Here is a 25,915-nt window from a genome sequence, read left to right as displayed (position 1 = left end):
TGCGCCCATCCGGCCGCAGCCCTGGCGGGGTCGGGGAGGGACGGGGGAGGCGCCGAGGAGAATGAATAATTGAAGTAGAGGGGAAGAGGAAGAAGAGGAGAGGAGGACGAGGAGGAGGCGGGAGCCTCCCGCACAGGGTCCTTCCCACTCCGCACCCCACCCCCTCCGCCGCCCGGAAGTCGCTCCCCGCCTCCTGCTCCGCCAACATGGCCGCGAAGTCGGATGGAGCGGCGGCCGCGGCCGGCCCGGGGCCGGAGGGGGCGGCCGGAGGAGCCCGGAGTGGTGCGGGCGGGCGCGGGGAGACGGCGGCGGCGGCGGCCGAGGGCCCCGGAGTGACCGGGGCTGGGGGCTCGGGGCCGCGCTACGAGCTGCGGGACTGCTTCTGGGTGCTGTGCGCGCTGCTCGTGTTCTTCTCCGACGGCGCCACGGACCTGTGGCTGGCGGCCTCCTACTACCTGCAGGGTCAGCGCACCTACTTCGGCCTCACGTTGCTATTCGTGCTCCTGCCCTCGCTGGTTGTGCAGCTGCTCAGCTTCCGCTGGTTCGTCTACGACAACTCAGAGCCCGCGGGCGCCCCGGGACCCGCCGTCAGCACCAAGGACAGCGGCACCTGCGGGCCTTCCATCAGCACCAAGGACAGCGCCGCCACCTTCCGGACCAAAGAAGGCAGCCCCCAGCTGGGTCCCGGGCCCGCGCCCTCCTCGGCCAGCGCCTACCGCCGCCGCTGCTGCCGCCTCTGCGTCTGGCTGCTGCAAACCCTCGTCCACGTCCTGCAGCTCGGCCAGGTCTGGAGGTAGGAGAAGCGCAGGTGGAGGGAGCTGAGCTCGAGGAGTGGGGGTGGCGAGGGCCTACCTGCCGCCCCAGCCCTACTCTGACCTCTCCAGACCCCCTTGCGTCCTGACCTCCGCCCCGCCCCACCCTATTGCAGTTCTGATTTCTTCTCTGCCAGCTTCTCTCTGACCTCTGCCCTCAAACTCTGACCAACCCCAGTGCCATCCTCTCTGATCTGGCCATTGAGGGAAGAAGGGATGGGGCAAGAAGAGAAAGTGATCCTTGGGGGTGTGAATGAGGAGGGCCCAGGGCTGAAGGGGATGTGTGAAGCTTGGAACAGGGCCCCAGGGCTCCCTCCAGCCTTGACCCACTCCTTTGCCTGAGTGCCAAGCCTCAGCTTAGGAAAGATCTCAGAAGTCCTTCCTTGCTCTCAAAGGATTCTCAGTTTGGAATTGCAGTCCATTCCCAGCCTCCTGGGAGAAACAGAATTTGAGGTAGCTAAATGAATATCCCGCCCAAACTTTTTGGACTTCTGGTTAAGGGTGAGCCAGACCCTGCTGAGAAGCTGTCTGGCTTCTTCTGTTGCTTAGGACTCCCCCAGTGTCTCCCCTACCCCCCACGGGGCCGAGGGGATTTTGGATCTTGAATCAGAGATTAGATGGCCACTAGCTGTCCTTTAATCCCAGGGCAGTGAAACAAAACTGAGGCTTTGTACAAGCAGCCCACTTCCAGGCTGTCTGCTGAGCTGAGCTAATTGGAGACGGGGAATTCTGAACCTGGGCTTCCCCTTGAATCAGAGTTGCTCTGGTAGCTTAGGCTCTACTGGGCACTGACAGAATGAACTTGCCCACTATGTGATCTTAGATAAACCTCCCACCAAGCCTTAGTTTCCTCACCTGTGAAATGAGGGAGAATCCTTCCTTATCTCATCTCATTGGTCTGCCATCACATTTTCTTACCTGTTGGGATGGTCAGGTGAGAGGAGATCTGCGTGAAGGCCCTGCAGACTGTAATGTATTTTAGGAATGTAATAGATTATCATGATCGCAGATGTGGGAAAAGCATGGAAAAAGTCAAAATCACTATAGAGAAGTAAAGGGTAATTACTGCCGTTGTTATATTTATTCTGCTATTTGTTAACACATTCTGCCTAACTCAGAAGATTCAGTACTGGGCTGAGGGTTGGAAACAGGACTCCCAGGGTTTGTCCCAGCTGCTCATTTGCTGTGTCACCCTTGTTGTGTTGCTGAGTTTCTCTCTGCCTTGGTTTCCCCATCCATGCCTTGCTGAGATGATGTGTATATTCCATTTAGCTTGCCCTGAGGGAATATGGAGGTGGAGCTCTATCCACACAAGGTGGTGTTATTATTATTAGCTTGACACATAAAAATATTCATGTCTACATCCAGGAACTAATCTGCATTTATCATTCTGTGCCCGAGTGGACAGATGGTGATAGATATTTTTAGATTCTGAAATGGTAACTTCCTATTCTTGGTAGCCAAAGCTTCATCCTCCTTTCCCTTTAGCCTAAAGTGGGCCAGCTGCCCCTCAACTCACTGGCTACCTCAAACCCCCTCCTCCCCTGGTTCAGAATCTACTTACAAAAAACAAATACTTCTTTCTTGAACATAAACTGAGTTTCCCTCAAACAGGGCAAAAAATGACCATGGGGTGGGGAGGTCTTAAGGGAGTGGATGGAGATGGCTGAGGGTCCCTGGAGCACCATAGATTCTCAGATAAAAGGGCTATTTCCACTCTTCCCCATTTGTAAAGTGAGGGGGTTGGGATGAGATGATTTTGCAGGGATGACAAACTAATGGCCCCGGAATTGAATATGGCATACAGAAGTGTCTTGTTGGGCTTGTATAGTATTTCAAAAATCCAGAGTTCTAGCTTCTCTTGGGGGAAAAAAAAAAAAAAGGAATCTAGCAGTATCAGGCCTGTAGCAATTTAGACAGGGTATATTTGTTTCAGTTTGTCCAGTTTCATTCCCTTTGATCACATCTGGACCATTTCACTTAGGCATTAGGGGTATGAGAGCCCTAATTTATAGTTCTATAACAATTATTTTATTAAGCAATCACTTTGTGCCAAGCCTATTGGTTGCTTTTTTACCTGTTTCATCTCCTGTGTCCCTCCTAATACTCCTGGGATGTGGTTGTATTGTTATTCCTACTTAATAGCTGAGGGAATAGAGCCTCAGAAAGGGGGCATCCTTGCCCAAGGTCACACAGCTAAGGAATAGAAGACCTGGGACTCAGGACTCTCTGCCTTCAAAGCCCAAGTTGAATTTATCCACCCTGCAGTTCTGCCACTAAAGTGTCCCCCAAGCTCAAAGAATTATGAGTCTGAGATCCCAAGATTCCAGGAGATAGGAAGTCAGAGCTTCTGCTGCACTGAGATAAGAATGTGAAAGGCGGGGGAGGGATTTGAACATTGTGGGCAAGGATGGGGAGAGAGTGTGTATTGTGGGGAAAGTGCTGGACTGGGGGCGTGGATCAGGAAACCCATGGCTACATCAGGGTTTGTAACTAGCTCGCTAGGTGACCTTGGGTGAGACTCTTCCCATCTTTGGGCCTCAATTTCCCTGTATGTGAAATGAGAATATCAGATCTGATGACCTTAGGAGCCTTCCCTTTCTGGAATTCTGACTCTGGGACTGGTTATCAGAGCTGTAGTCTCTGGACCCCTGTCCCCAAAGCTCTGGATTCTAAAATGGCCAAGGGTCTGGCTAAATGGAAGAAAACCCAGGCAAGATAGAGAGAAGCCACTGGGGCTGGCATTCCTAGAAATTAAGCAATGTTGGCATATGTTCGCTTACCACGTGAAATGTTCCCACAATGAACATGTTCACTGTTCAGCAGGCCTTGGTGCAGATGTTCTGAGTGGTAAAACCTGGAGTAATGAGGAAGGTGAGGTGTGTCTGAGCCCTACAGGACCCAAGCTGGGAGACTGGCCGGTCCACCTTCTGATCCCACACCCTCAATTCTGAATAAAATAATTTGAATTATAAAAATTGCTTGCCACTCCTCAAGCTTATACAATGCTGAATCAAAAGTCTCAGCACTTTGAGGAGCCAGGTAACACAGACCTGTGACAGCACATGGGTTCAACTGATTAGGCCGGATTCTGTTCCCAAACAACCCTGTGAAATGGGTGCTATTATTATTTTAAACACAAAATGGGGCTCTGAGGAGGCAGAGGAGGGGAAGGAATTCATGGGCACTGTGCACCCACCTCGTCCCAACAGGCCCCAGATGAGGTGCTCTAGACACTGGATCTCGTTTTACCCTGAAACCTCCCCTCTGGTGGCAATTGATATACCCAATCAGACAAGAAAATGAGGCTCAGAGAAGTCAAGTAACTCGTCCAAACTCATCCACTGAGGAAGTGGGGGGAGGGGAGGTGCCAGCCCAGCTTTCTTCATCTCCCAAGCCCAAGTCCTATCTCTGGCACCCCCACACTGGCTGCATGGGAGGATCCCGGAGCAATGGCCCCACACAAAGACAGATGGATTCCTGAGAAAATCAACCACAGATCCTTTGGTGGGACATGGAAGCTGGCTGTGAGCTGGAGAGCAACCTGTGTTTTGATCCCTCCCTGCCCAACCCTAACCCTCGGAGCTGTTAAGCCACTCAGGGTTGTTAAGCCAATTAAAGTCCTAACCCTGTCTTCTCTGACCCTGTGGGCAGCAGAGCAGTAAACCATGAATCCTGCTTTCCCTAATCTTGAACTCACTGGGCCCAAGCTTTTCCCAGATAAGCATAGTTTGCTAAGCCAATTAGTGGGAGATGATCTGGCATAGGATTCCTCTGAGGCTGTCAGGATCTGGGGACCCAACATGGGGAGGGAGGGATGGAGGGAGGCAGGCAGACCTTTAGAGGGAAGGCCTTACCTCTAAATACTCCCTCTATGCCCCAGCACTGCTCCCTCTGCCTCCTCACAAACCTGCACTCAAGAGAAGTTCTGAAATGAATTAGTGACCAACTGGGTGTGAAAGTCAGCTTCTGGGTCTTCTCTCTGGGAAGCTGTATTCTTGGCTTAATGGTTAATAGTACAGACTCTGGATTCAAATGTCCTCAGTTCACTTCCTATATGTGATGGTGATAAGCTATATAATCTCTCAGTGCCTGAGTTGCACCTTTGTCATCTAGGGGCCATGATAGTACCACCTCTTGGGTTGTTTCTAGGTTTCATCAGATAAGGTGTACCAAGGATTTAGCAAAGGGCTGGTCCCACTGTTAAGTATTCAGGACCCTTGGACGTGAGTAGTGCCATCAGCCTGGTCTTTGTTCCCTGTGGAAGATTTGTTCAATTCGCACACGGCCAAGGAGGGGGCAGGAGGGCACGAGGGCCTCGAAGCTGTAGTCATTCATTTATTTAAGCTGTAGTCATTCATTCCGCTAATATATGGAGCCCCTGCTGTACATCAGACACTCTGCTACATGCCGGGAATAGAGTGGTGAGTAAGACAAAGTCCCTGTTCTCATGGCGATCAATAGTCTAATGGGGGAAACCAATAAACAAGTAAAATCACATATAATATATATTGTAAACATAATCTGAAATCTAAAGGGTCAACTGAGCGCTATGGAAAAAGTGAAACAGCGCAGGGGGCTGGAGTCCCAGGGAGGAGGGTGTGGCTCTTTGAGGGAAGGTGGTCAGGGCAGGCCCCTGCAAGGACATGGCATGTGGGCAGAGGACTGAATGAGGTGAGGGTGAGCTGCATGGAGGCCTTGGGAAGGATGTCCGAGGCAGAGGGAAAGAGAAGAGCAAGGAGAAGGCCTGTGTGGCCGAAGCAGAGAGTCGGGGGACAGTGGAGGGGTTGATGGTAGACAGGCTGGCTGGGGCTACATCACGCAGGGCTTCATAGGCCAGGGGAGGACTAGGGCTTTCACTGTGCTTGAAGTGGGAGCCCCAGAGAATTTGAGCAGGGGAGGAATAGGGTGGACTTGACTTGTGTTTTACAATGTGCATTCTGGCTGCTGGAAAATAGAGCGGTGGGAGGCCAGAGTAAGTCTGGAAACCCCTGGGAGGATACCACTGCTCCGTGATCCAGGTGAGGGAAGACGGGGGCTGGACCAGGGTAGTAGCCGCAGGGGTGGGGGTCTGTTTCAGGCACAGTGGACAGGGTATCTGTCCCTCTTTTGTCATTTTCCCCACTGGGGCCAGAATGTTAATGATTAAGAACTCGCACTCTGGAATCAGCCTTATGCATCCTGTGTCTGCCACTTTCTGTGATTTGGGGCAAATGGCATAACTTGTCCGTGCCTTGGTTTTCTCATCTGCAAAATGGACATTCTAATAATAATACCTTTCCCATGTGGCTAGAGGGGGCAGTTAAATTAAATAACGTACACATAGTGTTTAGCACAGCACCTGGAACATAGGAAGTGTGCAATTCTCTTCAGCTTCTATTTGTATTATTCTTTATAAAACAGGTCAGGGATTGGATTCCATAGTGGTTTTCAAACTCTTTCACTGCCTTCACACCATCATTTTCAACCTGAAATCTCTGAGTTTCTCTTTTCTGATATTTTGGTTACCGATCTAGGATTTTATCTGTACCACAGCTGAAACATGTTTACAACCCGCCCCCAAACTCGATGATTATCCACAAGCTGTGGATATTCCTCCCTGTTCTGACTTTGCAGGGTTGTTCCAGGCCAGCCTCGCCACCCACCTCCTGGGAGACCCCTTTCCAGGAGGTGCTCTGCCCTCCCCCCCCCCCCTTTTCCCCCCCCCATCCGGCTGCAACAGGCCATTAGAGCTGCTCCTAACAGACACAGCGGCTGGCGGCAGTTGGGCCCAGCGTCCCGTTTGATCTATAAAGACCACACAGGAGAAGCCCTGTGGGGAGGATGGAGGGCTGCCAGGAAATGGCTTTGAACCCAGGCAGCTGGGGCGAAGCTCCCTAGGGAGGAGAAGGAGGATGGGTTGGGATCTACTCTGGCCTCTCCATTCACCACCCTGCCTTTGTTAGGGTCTTGAAATTCCTCCCCTGGGAAATCCTATCAGCCTCCAGTTCCCCCCACCCCAACCCACACCACCCCATCCCGCCTCCACCTGCAGCAGAAAGGATATTTCGAATGCTCGGATCCGACCTTTCCACCACTCTGGAGCCAGAGGGCCAGCCCAGGCTCCCCTCTGCCCCTCAAGCAGGTCCAGATGCTTTAGCTTGGCATCAGAGCCCTTGGCTTCTTGCCCTTTTGTCTCCTCACTGCTCCGGGCCCCTAAGAAGCAAGCCACACACTTTTTCCCTTCACGCCTCTGAGCAGCTGCCTGTGGTCCTTCTAACGACACCCTGTCCCATTCTCCTCCTGGTGAAATTCTGCACATCCCTCAAAGCCAAGTTCAAATGCTGCCTGTCTGAGAAATTTCCCTGAACAAACCCATTCTGCCCTCAACCCTTCAGACCCTACCTCCCACTCCCTCAGTCAGGCAAGTTGTTGTTTTTAATCTAAAGTGGAAATTGTTTAGTTGTCCTGTCTGTTTATAAAGGAACCATAGGCTCTTGTTGAAACCTCAGGTGGCACAGAAAAGGTATAAAGAAGACTCCCCTCCCCTCATTATCTTGAGGGGGGGCACAGAGGTGGGGTTATGGGAGATTTCCACTTACTAATTAGATATTTCTTGTACTGCTTAAAGATTTCCTTTGGTTTTTAATTAACCAAGAAATACATGTATGCACTCACCTGCTTTTAAAAAGTCAGACCCTACTGAAAATTTTAGTTACCTTTATAGAAACTTCAATGAGATCATTCCTCCTCACCACAATTCTGTCAAGTAGGGGGAGTAGCAATAAAGAACAAGGATTTTGGAGCTCAAACTCTGGCTCTGGCACGTGTAGCTATATGACCTTGGGCAAGTCACTTAACCTCTCTCGGTTTCCTCATCTGTGAGATGGGATGTGAATGTCCCATGGCTAGACAGGTAGCCGTTGTGAAGGCTTATTGGTAAATGTAAGGAACGTGCCTTGCACAGGACTCAGCATATCATAAGTGCTCAATTAGTGTGAGCCAGCGTTATTGGCCTGTATGACAGATGTGGAAATATGGCACAAAGAGGTAACAGCCTCCCAGTTAGTGAGTAGCAAAGCCAGGGCTTAAAGGGATGCAGTCAGATTCCCAAGCCCACATGTGTGACCACCAAGCCATCCTGCCCTCCGCTAGTTAAGTATACTCTTACAACACAATCAATCATGTATCGCTTTGGGAAGAGGAAAAAAAAATCAGAAAGATATTTTTAAATTTTGATTTGAATATAAAGTACCCACTGTTAACATGCTGGGTTCTTCCTCTCAGACTTTCCCTCTAGGCACAATTACTCATTCCTCTTCAGCCCCACAGTCCTGATCATATTCTGTTGTGATTGCCTGCCCACATAGCTGGTTTTCCTACCAGATTACAAGCCTCTGGGGAGGTGAGGCCTTGCCCTTTCTTTTCTCTGGCCCCCATGGTGACTGGCTCAGAGCAGAGCCTCTGTTGCTGTTGGGGACCCTCCACCTGGCCAGCTTTGGCGGGGTCCCTAGCAGTTATTAGAACATGAGTCTGTGGAAGCCGGCTTTGTATCCGTGACTGATGTGGGGGGTGCTAAGGCAGTGTGGGACCCCGGGGCAGTGGTGGGCACAGCTGGGGTCTACTAGGCCTACATCTGCAGCCTTTCACACTGGCAGTGGACAAATGCAGGCTAAGGGCAGTGCATATATATTTGTATAAGATGTGGTAGGAACATCCCTGGGGCTAGGTTCCCCAGAGGATGCTGGTGTGGTGACCTGGCTGGCTTAGGAGATGGATCCAGCAGGTACTCAATAAATGTTCGTGTGAACGGAATGGAATCTTTGAAATCAGAATCTTGAGCAAGACACTTCACTGCCTGGGGTTCCGTTACCCCATCTGTCAAGTCCAGTTAGGGACTCGAGAACACTGGCTGAGTTCCCTAGGACTCAGACACGAGGGCAGGGTAGCTGAGAGCTTGGGGTGCTGGTGGGCTCATGGCTCCATGATTTCCTCATTGTGTGACCCCGGGCAAGTTGCTTCAGCAGCTAGAGCTCTAGTCTCATCTGTGAAATGGGGATGGTGATAGTATCCACCTCTTAAGTTTCTTGTAAACATGTCCTGAGATAATATAAATGCACAGGACTTTCACATACTCTATGCTCAGAAAATATGCACTGCTATCACTATTATTATTGGCCCAAGTAGCAGCCCACCCCACTTACTTAGTTATAAGATAGGGGATGGAGGAGGGGCATCAGGGGTCCTAACGCTTGCTAATCCTCATCCACAGTCTTTCAAGGAAGGAGACTTTTTTTTCTGTGGCTCCAGAGAGAGTGTGAGGAGAGATGACAACCCAAGGTCCAAGGGAAGCAGAATCTGTTTGAATAGGAACAAGACAGCTAGACAGTCAGGCTGTCGAGGAACAGAGCGGGCTGTTCCTGAGGCTGTGAACTCCTCGGGGCCACATGCGTGCAGACAGGAGCGGCTGACTTTGTCAGGGAAGCTGTAGCACGGCCTCCTGCCCTCTGTTTGGAGGGTAAACTAGACGATCTGTAAAGCCCCTTACAGTTTTAAGACTCTGTGATCGAACTTGGGGGGCTTTACAAGGCTTAGCCGCCACACCACTGGTTGCAAATCGGTGGCCCGCGGGCAAATCCATCCTGAGGTTGTGTTCGTTTGGCCCACGCAGTATTTTGTCCCTACTGCCTGATGAAACTTTTTATTATGGAAAACTTTTTTTTTTTAAGATTTTATTTATTTATTTGAGAGAGAGAGAGATTGAGAGAGAGAGCACATGAGAGGGGGGAGGGTCAGAGGCAGAAGCAGGCTCCCTGCCGAGCAAGGAGCCCGATCTGGGACTCGATCCCGGGACTCCAGGATCATGACCTGAGCCGAAGGCAGTCGCTTAACCAACTGAGCCACCCAGGCGCCCCGATTATGGAAAACTTTTAAATATACAAAAGTAGAGAGAACAGGATAATGATCCCCCTTGTGCCACCACCGCTCTGTTTCAACAATTCACTCCTGGCCAACCTGGCTTTATCTAGGCCGGTGGCATCCAATAGAACTTTCTGTGAAGGAAATGCTCTGTGCCTACACTGTTCAGTACAGTAGCCACCAGCCATGCATGGCTACTGAGCATTTGAAGTGTGCCTAGTGTGACTGAGAAGCTGAATTTTAAATTGTATTTAATTTTGATTAATTTAAATTTAAATAGCCATATGTGGTTAGTGTAGGACACATAGATGTTGCAGACCGTAGGTCTAGACCCCACCCTGTTTCTTTCCCTCCCATGTTATTTTGAAGCCAATCTCAGACGACATATCGCTGCATCCATAAGTATTTCAGTACATCTCTAAAAAGATAGGCTTCTGGGCGCCTGGGTGGCTCAGTCGGTTGGACGTCTGCCTTCAGCTCAGGTCATGATCCCGGAGTCCCGGGATCGAGCCCCGCATCAGGGTCCCCGCTCGGCAGGGAGTCTGCTTCTCCTTCTGCCCTTCCCCCTGTTCATGCCCTCTCCCTCTCTCTCTCTCTCTCAAATATATAAGTAAAATCTTTTTAAAAAATAAATAAAAATATAGACTTTTAAAAAGTACAACTAAAATGCAGAATACCATTATCACACCCTAAACAAGGAATCATAATTTCTTTTTTTTTGTTTTTGTTTTTTTTATTTTTATTATTTTTTTTCTTCTTTTCTTAAGGAATCATAATTTCTTAAAAATTCATATGGTAGGGGCGCCTGGGTGGCCCAGTCAGTTAAGCAACCAGCTCTTGATTTCAGCTCAGGTCATGATCTCAGGGTAGTGAGATCGAGCCCCAAGTCAGGCTCTGTGTTGGGCATGGAACCAGCTTGGGATTCTCTCTTTCCCTCTCCCTCTGCACCTGCCCCATCCTCTCTCCCTCTCTTAAAAAAATAATAATAATAAAAATAAAAATTCATATGGTGTTTTTAAAAATTAGTTGCCAACATTTCTAAATTGGAAATTTTTTTTTTTGCACAAATATTCTAAGTTCCATCTATTCTTAAAAAGTTGAAATTCCATCCACACTGGGCTCACGTTCTCCTAGGGCAGCAATCAGCTAGAGCTGCTCTACTTTCTAGACAAGGCACCCATCTCTCCTTCCCAAGAGTACCCAATAATAACAGCTTGGCCTCTTTACCTTCTAGGGGCTCACAGGCCAGGGACAGATGGAAGTGGTACTTTTTGCCTTCCTTGGTCTCCAAGTACTTTCAGATGCCACCAGGAGACTGGACCCAACCCTCTTCCCACACTGGCTCATACCCTGATGCACAGGGACAACTCTGCCCAGGGATATCAGGAAAAGAGAGAAGCGGGGAGTGAGGGGCAACGAGCCCTGGGCTAGAGTATGGGGTACTGGGCTTTAGTCTCCACTCTGCACCCATTTCACAGATAGGGAAAATGAGACCCAGAGAGAGGAAGAGATCTGGCTGCATTCATACAGTGAAGGACAAAAGAGGTGGGGACCCAGTCCCAGATGCTTTGCTGGAGAGGGGCTGCCTGCTTCCCTGCTGAGTGAAAAGAAGAGCTGGTGGCAGTGGGTGGAAGGGGAGAGGGTCTCAGCTTTTCAGCCAGAGCCTAAAATTAGTGGCAGGGAAATGTTTGGCCTTAGCCCAGCAAAAAAAGAGGTGCCGTGACTTCATAGAGGGCTGCTAAGGAGGAGGGAAACAGCCCAGCTCTCAGCACTGCACGAAATGGGAGCCAAACGTGTAAAATCACATTCTTTTCTGACATTTATGACTCATTTGGCTGCCAACCCCAGGAAGGTCCCATTTTGCATTCTTACAGGAGTGCTCAGCATTGAGGGATAGACAGATGGGAAGGGAGCCTCAAGGCCATTCCCTACAAGAGCTTCCTGGGTCCCTTTGCAGGTAAGGGGAGAGGGCCTAGTTTTCCCCAGAGGACCCACAGACTGCATCTGGATCCTCAGGGCCTGACTCAGCTTGATTTGCACCCGGTGATGAAATGGGGGAGTCACCGTTCCTTATTTGAGATGCAACTCTGATGCTTCTGGCTGTTGACCTCAGGCAAGTCACTTCTCCAAGCTCCTGCTACTTGCTTCTGGAGTCCATGCCCTAATGTGGGGGCCATATTCAACTCTCACCTGTAACTGCTCTCCCACCTTGCCCCCTTGCTTCTCCCCACTCTGTTCCCCACAGAGCTCTCCCTCTAAAAGACAGAGGTGCTAGCTAGCTCTACCGTGGCTCCCTTGTTTAAAACCTCTCTGTGGCTCCCCATTACTCTTCCGATAAAGGCCAAATGCTTCACCATGGCCCCCTTCACCCCTCACTTTCTCACCTCTTTCTCTGACCTACAGCCTTTCTGACCATATACTGCTTCCTTGCCACTCAGGACCTCTGCCCATGTTGTTCCTCCCCCAGAAATTCCCTTTCCTCCCTCCTTCAGCCCATTAATTCCTGTGCCTGCTTCAGATCACGGCTCTGTAGCCCCGTCCAGATTTCCCTGACTGCCACACCTCGGCAAGCAGGACCAGGCCAGGTCTTCCTCGGTGCTGGAGCAGAGGGTCCTGTTTGAAGCATGTCTGGAACCCAAGGAATGTTTGTCCTTACCAGTTTACATGCTGATTTAAACAATGTCCAGGTCTCCTACTTGGGCAACACCAGGTGGGCTGGGTCTGTCTTGCTCACTATCGTGTCCACCAGCGTTTTAGCACAGTTCTTGGCACATAGTAAGTTTTTTGTTTTAAGGTATTATTTATTTATTTGACAGAGAGAGACAGCAAGAGAGGGAACACAAGCAGGGGGAGTGGGAGAGGGAGAAGCAGGCTCTCCGCGGAGCAGGGAGCCCTGTGCGGGGCTCGATCCCAGGACCCTGGGATCATGACCTGAGCCAAAGGCAGACGCCCAATGACTGAGCCACCCAGGCGCCCCAGCACATAGTAGGTTTTTAAAAATGCTGGGTGAATCGGGGCACCTGGGTGGCTCAGTCGTTAAGTGTCTGCCTTCCGCTCAGGTCATGATCCCAGGGTCCTGGGATTGAGCCCTACATCGGGTTCCCTGCTCCGCGGGAAGCCTGCTTCTCCCTCTCCCACTCCCCCTGCTTGTGTTCCCTCTCTCGCTGTGTCTCTCTCTGTCAAATAAATAAAATCTTTAAAAAAAATGCTGGGTGAATCAATGTCAAATAAACCTCCTCTTTTCTGAGACTGTTTCCTTATCTGGAAAATGGGGATCATGCCCACAAAACCTCCCAGGGCTGCAGGGAGGATTTTAGCCAAGTACATTCAGAGGGCTTTTCAATGAGTGGCAGTTTTCAGGGGAAGGACAAAGACCCCCAAAGAAGACCTTGCCCTAGGATTCCCCCCAAAGGGACTTCTCTGACCCTCTGCCTCCTGGGGACAGATTCAGTGAGCACCTTGGAAAGCCAGCCGAGGAGCAGGTCTTAGGTCTACCAGGAACTAAACTGGAATCTACGAGGCCTCCTCTTCCTGCTGCGTTCTCTGAGGCAGACAGCTCCTCAAACCTCGTGCCAGTCGAGTGCCCACCACTGGGCTGGGAATTTTATTCCTATCACTACTTTCTGATTTCATAGCTACCCCATAAAGTGGGCATTGAGCTGAGGGGTTCAGAGTGGGAAGCAGCTTGCCCAAGACTACACAGACAGTGAATGATGGATCTGGGATCTGAACCCAGATCTCCCTGACTCCCAAGCTTGGTTCCTTTCCCTCTGCACTTGGCCACCTTTACTTGGGGAGCTTATAAAGCAGAGTTTATAAACTACATTCACACATTCACTCATTCAAGAAACAAATATATATTGAACATTAACTCTATGCCAGGCCCGAGGGGCATAGCAGAAAACAGGACAACCAGGGGCCCCACACCATCAGAGAGACAGACAACAAATACAGAAGCGAGAAATTAGACCATTTCAGGTTGTGATATGTGTTAATTAAGAAAAGAAAACAGGACAACAGGACAGAAAGTGGCCAGAGGGGCAGGTGGAAGTGCTTTGGGAGGGGGGTGAGGGGGATCTGGGAAGGCCTCCCAGAGGAGGTGACACTGAGCTGAGATGAAAAGAATGAGAATTTGCCAGGCATCGGTGGTAAAGCCCCTTCTAGGCAGAGGCCCTGAGGCTGGAATGGGCTTGGGGTATTCAGGAAACAGCTGGAGACTCATGAGAGGGGGAAGGTGGAGGGAGATGAGGTCCAAACCCAGATTGCACTAGGCCTCAAATGTCGCAGTGAAGATTTAACTCTAAGGCGCGGCACGACCTGCTCTAGGATTTTACAGGATCCCCCAGGCGACTGTGTTAGGAATAAGCTCTAGGAGGGCAAGGAAGGAAGGAGACCAGGGGGACAGGAGGCCCCCAGGGCTCCGAGTTCAGTGGCCAGCGCCAGAGTGGTGCCACCTGGTGGAAGGAAGTACTTGGGTTCAGGACATTGGCTGTTAGCAGAACTGGATGGGTGGGGCAAGGGGCTGCATGGAAACCCCTTTTCCGTAGGCAAGAATCCCGTTACTAGGGCTCATTTTGCAGAGGAGGACCGAGGCCCCCAGAGGGCTTGGACTTTCCCAGAAAGTTTAGTGAAGGGTTGAGCCTGGGTCCCCTAACTCCAGTGAGTACGGTCACCCCTCCTCTTGTTTCCTCTGAACCCGTGCCTCCACCCCGTCCAACATGGGTCTTCCCTGGCAGCCATGCCGCCCACCTTCCAGGGAACCGAACCATCTTCTCCGAGGCAGGGGCCCATGGAGAGCCAAGTCTGAGTCCTAGGTCCGGCAGCTAACTTGCTGTGGGACTTTATACAAGCCCCACTCCCTTTCCGGCCCTCAGTTTCTTCATCTGTAAAATGAGGATAGTAATAGTGCCCACCTCAAAGATTGGCTGTGAGGAATGGACAATCTGTATAACAAGGCTTAGCGTACAGTTGGCGCTCAATAAATGTGAGCTATTATTATTATTCACACTTGCACACTGTCCCCCTACAAGCCCACAGAACAGTAATGGGCTCATCCCCTGTGGGGTTCCTGCCCCGTGCCACCTGCTCAGTCAGCTTCCAGAGTCTGCAGGCCTGGCCCGTGTGGGAGACAGGAGAGCTCGCCGTGCAGGGGGGTGGTTCCTGGATGGAGCCGGAGTGGGGGAGCTGCTGGAAGCTGCTGTGTTTTTGGCCCAGAGCCATGAGGGGGAGTGGAAAGGGGCGAGAACACACACTCAGAAACGCCGAGACCGACAGATGGAGGAGCTGAGGATGTGAGAGACGCAGACAAACAGAAAGAGACCCAGAGTCGGGAGAGGAGCAGGCAGGGGAGGATGGCAGGGAAGCCAGCAGCCATGCCGAGCCTCGAGCTGAGCAGCAGACCACCAGATGGACCAAGCAGCCGAGAAACTGAAAGACAGACAGACGGACCAATAGGCATACCTAGAATTCCAGAGACAGACAGACAGACAGAAAAGCAAGCCCAGTATCCAAAGGGACAGATAAAGCTATCCTGACATCCAATGGACAGACAGATTGATGTTCCCAGCCTCGAAGAGCAGACAGACAGACAGACAGGCTGACCCAGGACCCTAGGGTCGGTCTGACTAACAGATGGACATAGTATTTCAGAGACAACATGACCCATCGTCCAAGGGACAGACAGGTGAACTGACCCAGGGTCCAGGGCAAGACGGACAGATAGATTGACAGATAGACAGATAAATAAATAGGCTAACCCCACATTCAAGGGACAGACACAACAACAGGCTGATCTGAGTGACAGACAGAGATAGTGACCCAGACCCAGGATGTGAGGGCACCCAAAAGGACCGGTCCAAGCTGGCCATCTGCATGGATCAGAAATCCTGACTAGTCCTGGAGACTCCAGCCGACACAAGAACCAAAACCAGGAGAAAGACAGGGCAACCCCGACACTGGCCCAGAAGCTTCCTGGCTTTCTCAGGGACATGAGATCCTTTCCTCCTTCCTCCTTCCTCCTTCCTTCTACCCATTAGAGAGGAGCCCCCGAGGTCAGGGGGACAATGGGAGGTTCCTGGGTCACAAAGACAGCCAGACCCAAGAAGCAGGGAATGAGCCCCGTCCATTTCTTGACCCTGCTGCCTGCTCGCAGAGGCAATGGGGTCCAGAAGAGAGAGCTTTTTGGATGCCTGAGTAAGAGATTTCACATGCTACCTGCTGCCTTCTCTCTTCCCTAGGGTTGTGTGTTTTGGGGCCCCAACCTCACCTTCAACAATACACACTTATCTGCTCTTCCAATTTCCTCCTGGACATGCTTCTCTGAGCACAAGACAGGCAATCAGCAAATTAGATCCAAAATAGGCCCCTGAGCATCTGTTCCCACACTGTAAAGTGGGTGGTGATAAACCTGTTAGGTCTGTTCACACTGGCCTCGGGCAGTTGAAGTCGGTGTTGTGGGGGGCCCAACCAGGCGAAGAAGTATCAGGGAAACCTTCCGGGAGGTGGAAGGCCAGAAATGAGTCAGTGAGGACAGGAGTTGCCCACGAGGTGTCCTGGCAGTAAGCAAACTCAGGCAGAGGAGCCCCGGGGCCTCCAAGGTCAGGAGGCAGACACAGGCAAACACTCTCTCACCTTTAATTCATTCAACAAATATTTATTGAGTGCCTACTACACATACAGATGCTGAGGAGACAGGGGTGACCAAGGCAGACCGACTCCCTCCCCTCATAGAGCTGCAGTGGTAAAACAGAAAATCAATGTGTACATTAATAAGAGTGTTTGATAGAGTATGTTCCGAAGAAGATCCGACAGGGCAGTGTGACAGATGAGCGTGGTTTGGTGAGGGCGGAGGGCAACATGGGATGGGTGACCCGGGGGGCCGCTCTGAGAAGGTGACGTGGGAGCCGTTGAGGAACTAGCCTCAGGAGGGTGTTGGGGGAGGGGTGTTCCAGGCAGAGCAAGTAGCAAGTGCAAAGGTCCTGAGTCAGGAACGTTAGGCTGGGTTCGAGGAACCTCCAGGGCAGCTGGAGTGCCGACAACGCATAAAGCAGTGGTTCGAGACGAGGAAACAAGCAGGGCCGGATGGTTTAGGGCCTGCAAGTCAAGGGAAAACCCTTGGACTTTATTCCAAGTGTGATGGGAGGCCCTTGGAAGGTTTTGAGAAGGGGAATGACACGATCTGACTGGTTTTTAAAGTATCCCGCCTGTTGCCACGTGGAGAATGGACTAGATGGGGGCAGGAGTGGATACAGGGAGCCCATCAAGAAGGTAAAAGATGATGGTGGTCTGGACCAGGGTGGAGAGAATGGATGGACTGGGGATGCCTTTTGTTAGAGACCAGATGCACCATCCCCCCACCCCCAAGTGGGATTCCTTTCTCTGAGATGAGACATCCCTCTCTGTGGGTGGTATTGGTCCCATTTGTGGTGAAAATCAACTTCTTCCAAATTCCCTTCAACTAGAGTGGAATAGGGTGGGCTTCCTGGAGGAGGTTTCAAGAGAGGCTGCTTGGTGATCAGGAGGAGCCAGAGGCCTCCGCCTAGCATGTGTTCCCTCTCTCTATGTGACACCCCTCTTAGTGTACAAATTATTTTCAAACCCATCACCTCATTCAGTGCTCACAATAAAGAGGAAAATGAGGCACGGAGAGGCAAAGAGACCATCCAAGGCCACACAGCATCCAGGTCAGGGCTGGGAAGCAAATCCACAAGCCCAGCATTTTGCCATCTTGCCTTTCTGATCCTCACCGCAGGGGCTGTGACACAGGCAGGATGGTGAGTGCTGGCCCCTTCTTAAAGAAGGTAAAACTGAGGCACAGGGAAATTAGGTTACATGTCCTGGGCAGGGCTGTTTTAAAACCTTTGTGGGCCCCACATCTACCAAGCATATTAAAATGCAGCCACATCAAACACCATATGTAAATTATATAGAACCAGATAAAAGCCAAATTGCAGTCGACTGGCTGATATCATGTTCTGTTTTGCAGATATTTAATTAAACATTTATTAATTTTGATTCTGCAGTTTTTCCCTGTGCTTTAGAGCCAATTTTTTTTTCCAGGCCTCCAACATTTTCCTAGGCCCGCGAAAACCTCGCAGGCCCTTGGCAACGAGCATTTAGTGCCGGCTGGAAGGAACAGTCACGGTTTTGGGTCCTGTTGCCAAAAGAGGCAGAGTGAGGTTGAACCCAGGTCCTCTCATCCCCAGACTGTGCCGTAGTCTTTCCACACTGCCCAATGCCACGTTTTTGGGATTCAGAGGCCTCCTTTCTTCCCCTCCCCTTCCCTACTCGGCCCACAGCAGCCCTGGGCTGGGTGAGCCCTTTGTCTGTGGTTATCTGCGGCGAGGGGCCTTGGGAGGTGGCAGAGGAGGGGGCAGGAGTGGGCGGGGAGGTGGACAGGCAGCCTGTCAGGTGGTGATGGATGCTGGCTGGGCCAGGGCCTCCCTCATGCTGACCCGGGCCAGGAAACAGATGGTCCTCCAGCCTGAGAGAAACTTCCAGGGTGTCGCCCTCCCCCCAACTCCCCAGGCCCCTTCACGTTGGACCAGCTGGTCTCTCCTTTCTGTTCAAAGCTAGAGCCACAGGAATGGAGAAGGGAATAGGTCTGGGGAGGAAGGTGGAGGCTGGGAAATGTGGTCTGTGTTCTGGGCTCTCCAGAAGCCCTACAGGCCGTCCTGCTCTCTCTCCCATAGCACCCCACCCCTGGCCATCTCCACCTCTGCTCTCTGCGCCTCCTCGGTGCCCTGCCTTAGCTCAGCCTGTCAGCTCAGGCCTGGACCAAACCCCAGCCTCTCCTGGCTTTCCTCCAAGCCAGTCTCCAGAGCGAGCTTTCTCAGCCAGCAAGCTGATCACATCCCCCTGACTGTGGGATAGAATTCAGATTTAAAATAAAATATGAACTCTTCAGTCTGGAATTTGATGCCCTTCACAATTCTAGTCTTCCTATGCCCCTTCCCGTGAAAAGCCACCCCTCCAGGCCCAGCAAACCACTGGCCGTTCCCCTAAAAGGCCGGGCCCTCTCGTGCCTTTCTGCCTCGGCCTCACCTGGTTCTTCTGCCTGGAAGGCCCTTCTGCCTCCTGCGGGCCTTCTAATTCTACCCAAGCTTTAAAGCTGAGATCAAATGTCTCTTCCTCTGGGCAGTCTTCCCTGATCTCCTCCCCACTCAGCTGAAGTTACCCATCTCTTCTCTGGGTTCCACAGCATCTTAGAGCATTTATTTCAGATCTTATCTTGTCTCTGTCCCATGTAACTCTGAGATACTTAAGGGCACAGGGCCTGGCACATAACAAGTGATCAAAATATATTTGGTACATGAATATATGCTGCAGGGATCCTTATGTGGGGGGAAGTCAGGGGCCCAGAGAATGGAAAGTACAGGGAAACAAATTTCTGTGCATCGGAAGAAACACAGTCCAATTTTGGAGGTGCTCAGAAGGCAAAGGCCCTGCCTCAGGGGGTAGGGACTCCCCATCCTGGGGAGCATGCAAGCAGAAGGAGGAAACACACGGGGTTAGGATTTGCCGAAGGAATTCTAGCACTGGATGGGAGAGTTAGACTGAGGGGCCTTTGCTTTTGTTGATTCTGCTTCTGAGGGAGCAGCCCTCTTCCCCTTCCCAGCTGCTGGTCCCACACGGTGTCATGTTGAAGGTGTGTCTACACCATTGATTGGTGCTGGGAAGACCCAGGGATGGGGAGGAGGGCCCTGAATGGGATGTTTCTAGCCATGTTTTGGGGAGGAGAGTCCCAGAATGTTAGCTCTAAAAGGATCTCCAGAGTCATTAAGCCCATCCTTCTTGTTGGCAGATAGAGAAACTGAGTCCCAGGGAGGACCACACCATTCCTAAGACTGGGATACTCATCCCGGGAAACTCTGGGTATCAGCTGATCCCAAATTCCAGGGAGTACTGTGATTCCTCTCTTGGGCTGGCAACGCACAGTTGAATACAGTTGGTCCCCAGGTTCCCAAACAATATCTTAAAAATGCCAGCACCTCACATCTGGGAGTAGACCCCCCCCCAAATACCTGGTTCTCCATTCTCAGCTTCAAGTAATAGGATCACTGAATCTGTGTTGGGATTTTCTTCCCCGATTTCTGAGGAGATAACTTCTAGAGGAGTACTCTCTGGTTTCAGCAAAGGGTGTGCCTGCCCCCATGAATCAGAGAATTCGGGGGTTGGGGGGGCTCTATGGCTGCAACAGGCCGGGGCAGAGCTGCTGGGCAAAGACCCAGGGCAGAGAGGAGTTCTGGGTGGCAGGCCCCTTCTCATCCTACACGGGCACTGCACTTTATAGGTGGAGAGCATTTTCAAATCCATTTCATCCTCGCAGCCACTTCGAGAGGGATTCACTAGGGCTCAAAGAGGGTCTGGCTCAAGAGCACACAGTAAATTAGAAGTGAAGTCAGCACTTGAACTCAGGACTTCAGAATCCCTTCCATACCCCCTACTGGGTGACCAGGGCTCCATTCAATTCAAACAAACTTGCAGTCCTGCCTGCATTCACTCTGAGCAACAGGGATTGAGCAGCTACCGCGTGCTAAGAACCAAGGGAACAGCAGTTCGCGAGCTGACCTAGTCATCCTCACGGAGTTCACAGTCTGGGGGAGATGGATGCATAAGTAGGCAGTCCCAGCCCACTGTGGGTTAGACAGAAGCCTGTCTGGAGAGGTCCCTACCCCAGGTGGAAAGTGGTCAGCAGGGGCTTCCTGGAAAAGGTCACTGTTTAAAAGCTGAGCCTTGGAAGAAAAGCAGGAGTTACCAGGGATGGGGCTGGAGTGGGGTTGGGGAACAGGCCAGGAAGCTGGGGGTTGGGTAAGTGGGCCGCTGGAGGGGACATGGGGGTCTCCAGAGGCCTGGAGGGTGGTGAGAGTAGGGGGGGCTCCGAATCCCGGACAGCTAGTGGGCCGGTTCCTGAAGGAACCAGGCTGCCTGGGTTGGAATCCTGGTTCCACTGCTTCCTCGTTGGGTGACCTTGGACAGGTGGCATACCTCTCTGGGTCTCAAGTTTCCTCATCTATAAAGTGAGGACAACAGCGGGGCTAGCGGAACCTCAGTGCACTGTAAGGTGTCAGGAATCCTGCAAAGAAAGCAGGCCCCAGAGCAAGAATGGCGGTATGCTGAATTCAGGGCTTACTTTGTGCCAGTGCTTTAGGCTAATGAGCCCATTCAGAGTTCCCCGACGACAGCCCCGGAGGCGATCGTTGCGATATGCCCATTTTACAGCCGAGGACACGGGCTCTGCCCGGCGCGGTGAGCAAAGACACACTGCGCACCCGCCCCCGGCGCTCGCCTGCGGTCTGGGGGCGCCCCCACAGCCGCTAGGGGGACGGGCGCGCGGGGGCCTGAGCACGGCGTCCCTCCCGCAGGTACCTGCGCGCCCTGTACCTGGGGCTGCAGAGCCGCTGGCGCGGGGAGCGGCTGCGGCGCCACTTCTACTGGCGGATGCTGTTCGAGAGCGCGGACGTGAGCATGCTGCGCCTGCTGGAGACCTTCCTGCGCAGCGCGCCGCAGCTCGTGCTGCAGCTCAGCCTCCTGGTGCAGCGCGGCGCCGAGCCCGACCTGCTGCCCGGTGAGCTCCGCCCTCCCCCGCCCTCGCCCCGGGGGCTCGCTCCTCCCCGCAGTCCGCTGCAGGGGGGCCCCGCCTTCCTACCACCCCCACTCCGGCCCACTCGCTGTCCGGGATTCGGAGCGCCCCCTACTCTCACCACCCTCCAGGCCTCTGGAGACCCCCATGTCCCCTCCAGCGGCCCACTTACCCTCCTGTCCGGGGGTGGGGGGGGCGCTGGTCCCTCCACCTCCTTGCCTCCCTTTGGGACCCCTGGGTGCTCCCCGCTCTCACCCTCCTCCCTTCCCCCTTGCCAGGGCAGAGCAGACCCCATTTCTGCTAAGTCCAAAGAGGCCCTTGACTCCATCGCCACGCCTCAGGCTCGGCCCTTCATTCCCCAAAGTGTCCTGATCCCAGACTGCATCCCCCCGGGGGCACCCCGGACTCACAGACCTGCTCAGTCACCCTCAGTCTCCAGAGAGCCTGTTTATCTACCCTCTCACTGGTCTTTACTCCATGGGGAGGGACTCCTCCCAGGCTTAGTCCTGGTCCCCCAACCTTGGCCCTCTCCTAACTCTGACAGACCGGGCCAGCCCCTTCCGTGTCAGAGAAACACCACATCCTGGGAGTCCCCCAAGCTCCTCCCACCCAGACACTGTCCATCCCACCTTCAATGACCCAGAAGATTCTATCACCACCTCTCAGGCCCCTCAGGACCCCTTGCCCAGGATACTGGGCCCCAGTCAGAACTTCCCACGGCAGATGTCTTCCCATGCCCTCAGCTGTGCTCAGCTTGGATGCCCCTCTCCACACCCCAGCTTCACCCTGGTGGCCTATAGCTACTAACAGTCCCCTCCTGGCTCCTCCATGCCCTAATCATGACCCCACCCCCAACTCTTCACCTTCTTTTTCACTCCCAGAATCCTGGACCTTAATTTCCCACCCTCCCACCAAGACCCCTGAACCCTGACATCCCTAGTCTAGAGACCTGGCCCTGACCCTTATGAAGACCAAAGTCACCCACCTTCCCTCTTCCTTTATGCTCCCGCTCCTACAGAAGTACCCAGCCCCATCCGCTCTCCCTGCTCCCATCATCGCTCTGGAAGACCGCCCACCCAGACCCTCCCCACAGCCCTCCTGATTTATAGACCCTTCCCTCACACCTCCTCAGGACCCAGCTCCTGACCCACAACCGTCCCCCTCTCCCCAGACCCTGACCCGGACCCACCCCTAACCCCGCCCACCCCACCCTCACCCTGTCTCTGCAGCCCTGTCCACCTCTGCCTCACTCGTGTCCCTGGCCTGGACGCTGGCCTCCTACCAGAAGGTGCTGCGGGACTCACGGGACGACAAGCGGCCGCTGTCCTACAAGGGCGCCGTGGCCCAGGTGCTCTGGCATTTGTTCACCATCGCGGCTCGCAGCCTGGCCTTCGCACTCTTTGCCAGCGTCTACAAGCTCTACTTTGGCATCTTCATCGTGGCCCACTGGTGCGTCATGACCTTCTGGGTCATCCAGGGCGAGACGGACTTCTGCATGTCCAAGTGGGAGGAGATCATCTACAACATGGTGGTGGGCATCATCTACATCTTCTGCTGGTTCAACGTCAAGGAGGGCCGCAGCCGCCGCCGCATGGCCCTCTACTACTGCATCGTCCTGCTTGAGAATGCCGTGCTCACTGGCTTCTGGTACTCCAGCCGCAACTTCTCCCCTGACTTCCGCTCGCTCATCCTGGTCTGTGTGGTGGCCTCCAGCTTCGCGCTGGGCATCTTCTTCATGTGTGTCTATTACTGCCTCCTGCACCCCAACGGGCCCATGCTGGGTCCCCAGGCGCCTGGCTGCATCTGCCCGGAGTCCCCAGGACCCTGTGGCCCACCAGCCGACGCCGTCACAAGTCCCCCAAGATCCCTGCCAAGGACTACAGGCGCTGAGAGGGATGGGGCCTCAGTGGGGGGCGAGCGTGCAGGGACCCCCACGCCACCTGTCTTCCAGGTGCGCCCTGGCTTGCCTCCCACACCAGTGGCTCGCCCTTTGCGGACAGAAGGGCCTGTCATTCGGATTGACCTGCCCCGGAAGAAGTACCCTGCCTGGGATGCTCATTTCATCGACCGCCGGCTCCGGAAGACCATTCTGGCGCTGGAGTACGCCTCTCCTGCCACTCCTCGGCTGCAGTACCGGAGCGTGGGGGTCTCCCAGGAGCTGCTGGAGTACGAGACCACGGTGTAGGCCACAGTCTCCCCCACAAAGAGGGACAGGCTTGGCTGACCCCACATCAATCACAGTGTTGAGCCCGGAATTTCAGGGCCACCCAGCTAAAGGGGTGTGGATCTGTTGGTCCAAGGGCAGAGTGGCCCACCATTGGGTTCTTTCAGGGGAGGGGACAGCCTTGTGGAGGCCCCAGCCCTAGGCCCTGTTTTCAGCCCTGTGGCCCATTTCCTAAACTCCCCTGAACCAGGGCCCAGGGAATCAACTGGTGCTACACTCCTCATTAGCTGCCCCACTTTCATGAAGGCCTCCATACGCGTCTGGTGCCAGGGGCACCCCACCCTCTCCCCTGCCTGGAGTCACCCACATGTTGCTCCTGGCGGACCTGCCAGAGACAGGGCACTGGCTGGGGTCCATGACCTAGGCCCTGTGTTCCTCAAGGGGTGTGGGGGGTGGGCTGCTTCTCTGGGGAGAGGAGATCTCCGAGAAGGCTGGAGGAGGCCGTGGAAGATGTGAGGGGAGGTGGGAGCATCTGGTCGACAAGGTTGGTACAGTTCCTGTGGGGTCCGAGGTCCGGAGCCTGGGCAAGAGGGGAATTAAAGGAGGGAGTTGGGGTGGGGTAGGGAGTTGGGGTGGGGGCTGACAGTGCTTGCAGCTGGAGAGGGGGAAGAACCCTGAGGCAACTGAGGGGTGTAGGCCAGCAGGAGCACGAAGGGATAGCAGGTTTGGGGGAGGGGAACCCTCAATCCACCACATAGAGAATGTTCCCAAAGTGAACTCGTCAGGAGACACCCTTTGTTGTGGGCTCTATTATGGATGAGGTTCCAGACACCTCGGGTGAAATGTTTCCAGGAGCCATTCTTTGTTCTGGATGAGTATCTACAACATTTCTTCTAGATAAAGGTCTTGAATATAACAGATAAAATGTCTAGGAAGATACTCTGTGGCTCAGTTATACATGAGGTTCTAGCACATTTAGCAGAGAAACTGTTCCAGAGAGACATTCTTAATTCTGGATTAAGTTTTAGAACACCTAGCTGCTAAAAATGTGCTAGAGAGTCACTCTGATCTGGATTCTGTGATGAGGGCGAAGGCACTGGAGCCCTGCTATTCTGCTCTGGGAGATTCTAGCTCCTGACATGGGGGTGGGGGAGGCAGCTCTAGAGCCCCATGTGAGTGGAATATTCTAGGAATGGGTCCTCCCGTTCTAGATTTCTGGGGTTTATAGGAGTTCTATGCCCCATCCACCTTGGTCCACAGCCATCTTCCCCAGAGGAAATTGTCCTCACAACCCTTGAGACATTTCAACTGCCAACTGGTTTCCAGCTGAAAAAAAATTAGCTCTGGGGACATGACATAAATCTTGGCTCTCAGCCACCCTGCAGATGTAGCTCTCTGGGATAGCAGCTGGAAAACTGTCTTGTTTTGCCTCCGACCTGACAAATCTCTAGAACCTGTAGTCTATCCCCAAACATCCTGGGGTGTCCATGGGACCACTTGCCCACGGTCCCTCCTCTTTATCTGGGACAGCCAGTTCTGGATAGGGTGGGGGAGGATGGGAGCGGAGAAGCAGGCAGTTCTGTGGAGTGAGGGGACAGAGCCTCTAAACAGAGCTTGGAACCCCCCCCATGTGCCTACTCCCCCATGCCAACCAAGTAGTGTTCACTACAAGGGCACAGCAGGCAATATTAAGGACAGCTGCAGACCTGGGCTGGGGGTGAGGAGGCCCATGAGAATCCTAGACTATGCAAATTAGAGAGGCACTTTGCCCTCTCTGATTCAGCCTCCCTTGGGTGACAGATGGGGAAACTGAGGCCCAGCGTGGCAGCTAGTCTCACGGGTCCCAGAATCCTGCTGTCCCATCAGATAGTACTGGGTGAAAATGAATTTACTGAGGATACAAGGAGAGGGCCACATTCAAGGTGCAGGGTGACCCCAAAGGCAGAGAGGGCAGGACTGCCCACATACACACATACACATGTACACAAGTACACATCACACCCGTGAGAGAAGTCACCTCACCCCTCTGGCACGCAGGCGACTGCGTAGACATTCACACGGGCCCAGATGGTGTGTGCGTCCCTCCCACCAACACACAAAGAATGCTTTTACTACTTTCTTTCTTCTACTTCCCCAACCCCTAAGAAGCCTCAGGAACCAGGTCTGAGGCGAAGGGTGGCGGGGGAGGTCTGGGGCTGACCCAGACCCCCTCCGGTGGGTTCATCCAGCCACCTTGTCTTCTACTCAAGTCTGTCTCCAGAGACCAAATTCCATGGCCAGTTACGCGTTAAAGCCCTTTGTGAGGCGACAACGCTGGGGAAGCAGACCCAGGTCCGGCTGACGGCTTCTCTGCTTAATTCCCTCCTGCTTGCGACAGCTCTACAAGAGAGCTCTCAGCACCCCAGCTTACAGAGGAGGAAACTGAGGCTCAGAGAAGTGACATGAGGGTCAGCCTTGGCA

At 53.1% G+C, this 25,915-nt stretch overlaps 1 protein-coding gene across 1 annotated transcript; it reads left to right on the top strand.

Moving 5' to 3' along the window:
• Positions 1-206: 206 nt before the first annotated feature.
• On the top strand, positions 207-23,476 carry XKR7 (XK related 7). The gene is made up of 3 exons (XM_035005666.1): positions 207-793; positions 21,074-21,276; positions 22,521-23,476. The coding sequence occupies exons 1-3, from the start codon at positions 207-209 to the stop codon at positions 23,474-23,476; spliced, it is 1,746 nt and encodes a 581-aa protein (XP_034861557.1).
• The last annotated feature ends 2,439 nt before the right edge of the window (positions 23,477-25,915 follow it).

Source organism: Mirounga leonina, unplaced genomic scaffold (genome assembly GCF_011800145.1).
Source record: "Mirounga leonina isolate KUSES-001 unplaced genomic scaffold, KU_Mleo_1.0 Mir_150, whole genome shotgun sequence".
Taxonomy (NCBI): Eukaryota; Metazoa; Chordata; class Mammalia; order Carnivora; family Phocidae; genus Mirounga; species Mirounga leonina.
This window is presented reverse-complemented; position numbering and strand designations above follow the sequence as displayed.

Bases quoted from the DNA above. Each gene is read 5' to 3' on its own strand.
- XKR7 (XM_035005666.1), top strand. From the start codon at position 207: ATGGCCGCGAAGTCGGATGGAGCGGCGGCCGCGGCCGGCCCGGGGCCG. The intron at 794-21,073 runs GTAGGAGAAGCG...TCCCTCCCGCAG, and splicing joins CAGCTCGGCCAGGTCTGGAG to GTACCTGCGCGCCCTGTACC. The intron at 21,277-22,520 runs GTGAGCTCCGCC...CTGTCTCTGCAG, and splicing joins CGAGCCCGACCTGCTGCCCG to CCCTGTCCACCTCTGCCTCA.